The sequence below is a fragment of the Vigna angularis genome, chromosome 4, assembly GCF_016808095.1.
Source record: "Vigna angularis cultivar LongXiaoDou No.4 chromosome 4, ASM1680809v1, whole genome shotgun sequence".
NCBI classification, from domain to species: domain Eukaryota; kingdom Viridiplantae; phylum Streptophyta; class Magnoliopsida; order Fabales; family Fabaceae; genus Vigna; species Vigna angularis.
Genome location: NC_068973.1, coordinates 14,500,871 through 14,503,592, shown reverse-complemented (window position 1 = coordinate 14,503,592; position 2,722 = coordinate 14,500,871). Strand labels below are relative to the sequence as shown.

Below are 2,722 nucleotides of genomic sequence, written 5' to 3'. Positions count from 1 at the left end.
GTATCTCGCTTAATCAAAGATGAGATTTAAATGTTGAAAAGTTATTGTGAATATTATATACCGATTATGAAGAAATACATCTGTTTAAAGACGAAAAAAACTTAAAGAAATAAAAGGTGATAAAAATAAAGTTTATTTTTTAAATATTTTCATCTTATTTTGAAGCTTAAACTTGCAGTCACTAATAATACTTATTTTTTATTTTTCTGATTTTTTAAGTAATATAGTATATTCTACTTAAACATAAAGCAAAAAGGTCTTACAAAATTGAAAATTCTATAGTTTATGCATACAGTGTACTTTCAGCAGGAACAGTACAACAGCACATAAGTAACACAGGAAAGGGTATAATCTATATTATCACCCACCCATACTTGACAAATTTCCGATTTCACCCTTGACCCCTTCCGTTTTTACATGACAGTGCATGCATTTGGGTTCTCATCGCTGAATATCTGGGGAGGGTAGGCATGGAAATACGAAGGGTATGCAGGGTATACAGGGTGTGCAGGATATGCATACACCTCCATGCCAGAGCTTGGTGGGTTATAGAAGTATTCATTAATCTTCACCTCTGGAACAACGTTGTCTGCTTCCTCTGCCTTGGTCTCACCCTTTGCTTCTTCCTCTTTCTTTTCCTTGTTTTCTTCTCCTTCACCACTCTTCTTCTCTTTCTCAACCTCCTCCTTTTTCTCAACCTCTTCCACCTTCTCCTCTTTCTTCTCCTCTTTCTTTTCTGCCTCCCGCTTCACGATCACTGCGTGCTTCCCAGTTCTCTTGTACACGTACTCAACCAGCTTCTCTGGATCGTACACGCCCTTCACACTCACCATTGAGTTCTTCAGATCGGGATCAGCTGATTCCACTCCTGCACAATTTTAATAGTAAGAGCAAACAAAGTTACACCAAAGCAACTCAAATTAAACGATGGGCTCGGTATTCACTAATTGCAATAAATATTAAATGGGATTATAAAGGCACAGAATTTTACCACACAACTGCATCACTTGGACCTAAATCTGACGACTTTAATATTTTAATTAATTCGATTTAAAGTTCCGGGATAGTGGAATTAATGAAACGGAATAATGAAACAATAATACCAATAATCCCCTTTCACATGGGTGATTCAGATTCAAACAGTGAAAGTACTTTTCTGCTAAATCCAATAGACCTCGTGCTGATGGGTGATGGGTGATGGGTTTAAACTTAGGAAAAATTAAATCAGACATACCCTTCATTCTCTGTATGCGTTTCTTGATTTCCAGTGAGCAAGCCTCGCAATGCATGTGAATTTTCAGAACCGTCACAATCGGTGGCTGCGCCGAAGGAAAAGATAAACAGTGGCATAATTTGTTAGAATCCCACATCCCAAATAGGTATGGTAAGCATAATGTATAAACGATCGTTTATCCGGAAGAATTATAGGGTAAAACAGGTAGCCAGTGCAGAAAGAAACAAACCTCTTCTACTTTCTCTTCGACCTTGGGCTTTGGTTTTTCTTCTTCCGGGACCTTCTTCTCCTCTGGAGGTTTCGGGATCGGAGAGAGAAGCTCCACCTTTCTGTGACTCTTCCTCTGTATTCTCTCCAAAACCTTTAGAGGATCCGCTTTCTCTCCCTTGATAACCACGTTGTGAGATTTGCAGTCGGTGAGCACTTCTTCGACACCTAAACTCAAACACACACGAGTGGGTTCAGATATGATGCCACGAATCAAAAGGGGATGTTGTGTGAAAAAAAGTGGGACCCACCTGGGAATCCTTTGAGGGAGCGACGAACCTTGCGAGCACAACCCTCGCAATGCATGAACACTTTGAGCACAATCTCGGGCGGTGGCGGTGGCGGTGGCGGAGTCACTTGTTCCTTCTCCACCACTTCTGGTTTTTTCTCCCCCGCTGGTTTATCCTCTCCCGCTGGTTTTTCCGCTGCTTCTTCCTTCTTCTCCTCTTGTTTTTTTTCTGGTTCGTCTGGTTTTTTTTCCTCCACCTTGGGTTCCTCTGGTTTCTTTTCCTCCTAAAGCACAAAAGAAGCAGAAAATGAGAACAGGAATAATAACAGCAAGAAAAATAGTAATAGAGGTTAGTTCCATGTGTGTAAAACACAACAGTGAATAGAAAAAGAAAGGTAGAGAAGGGTTACTAAGACCTCCCCCATTGGTGTTACTGTCACAGTCAGTGGGCTGAAACTGCTGGAAGAGGGTGGTGTCTGGCGCTGGGATAAGCTTAGGGGAGCTGCTACTTTTTGCTGCTAAGCCTGTTATTTCCCCCTTTGTTTCTTTCACCCTTTTTTCCTCACTTCTCTCTTTCTTTTCTGTACTACTACCACCTCTAAACTACTTATATATAACATACCTTATACTGTATTTTCTCTCTCTATATATATATTTTATTATTTTATTTCTTAAACGCCCATTTTAATTATTTATGACAATCATTTATTAAGATTGAAAGTTTTCACATTACTAATTACAACTGTATTCTATAATGTTTTAATTGTAATTTTAATATATGACCAAAAACATTTAAGAGAGTAATAAAAATATTTATAGCATTCAATTAAGGATTGTTTTAAATAATTAAAGAAAAATTAACTTCTTAGTTAAGAATTCGCTTGAATTTTATTTTTTAAAAAAAGCATAGTAATTAACGAAATAATTTTTTTTAATTATGAGAAAATGATAAAACAAATAGATGTGAGATGGCTGTACAAATTTATTAAAAG

At 37.7% G+C, this 2,722-nt stretch overlaps 1 protein-coding gene across 1 annotated transcript; it reads right to left on the bottom strand.

Moving 5' to 3' along the window:
* Positions 1-259: 259 nt before the first annotated feature.
* LOC108330628 (heavy metal-associated isoprenylated plant protein 7) lies at positions 260-2,316 on the bottom strand. Its single transcript, XM_017565119.2, has 5 exons — positions 2,147-2,316; positions 1,753-2,014; positions 1,464-1,669; positions 1,235-1,319; positions 260-868 (listed from the first exon to the last, which is right to left on the bottom strand). Exons 1-5 carry the CDS (start codon positions 2,153-2,155, stop codon positions 414-416), a joined length of 1,017 nt encoding a protein of 338 aa, XP_017420608.1. The 5' UTR covers positions 2,156-2,316; the 3' UTR covers positions 260-413.
* Between the last annotated feature and the right edge of the window lie 406 nt (positions 2,317-2,722).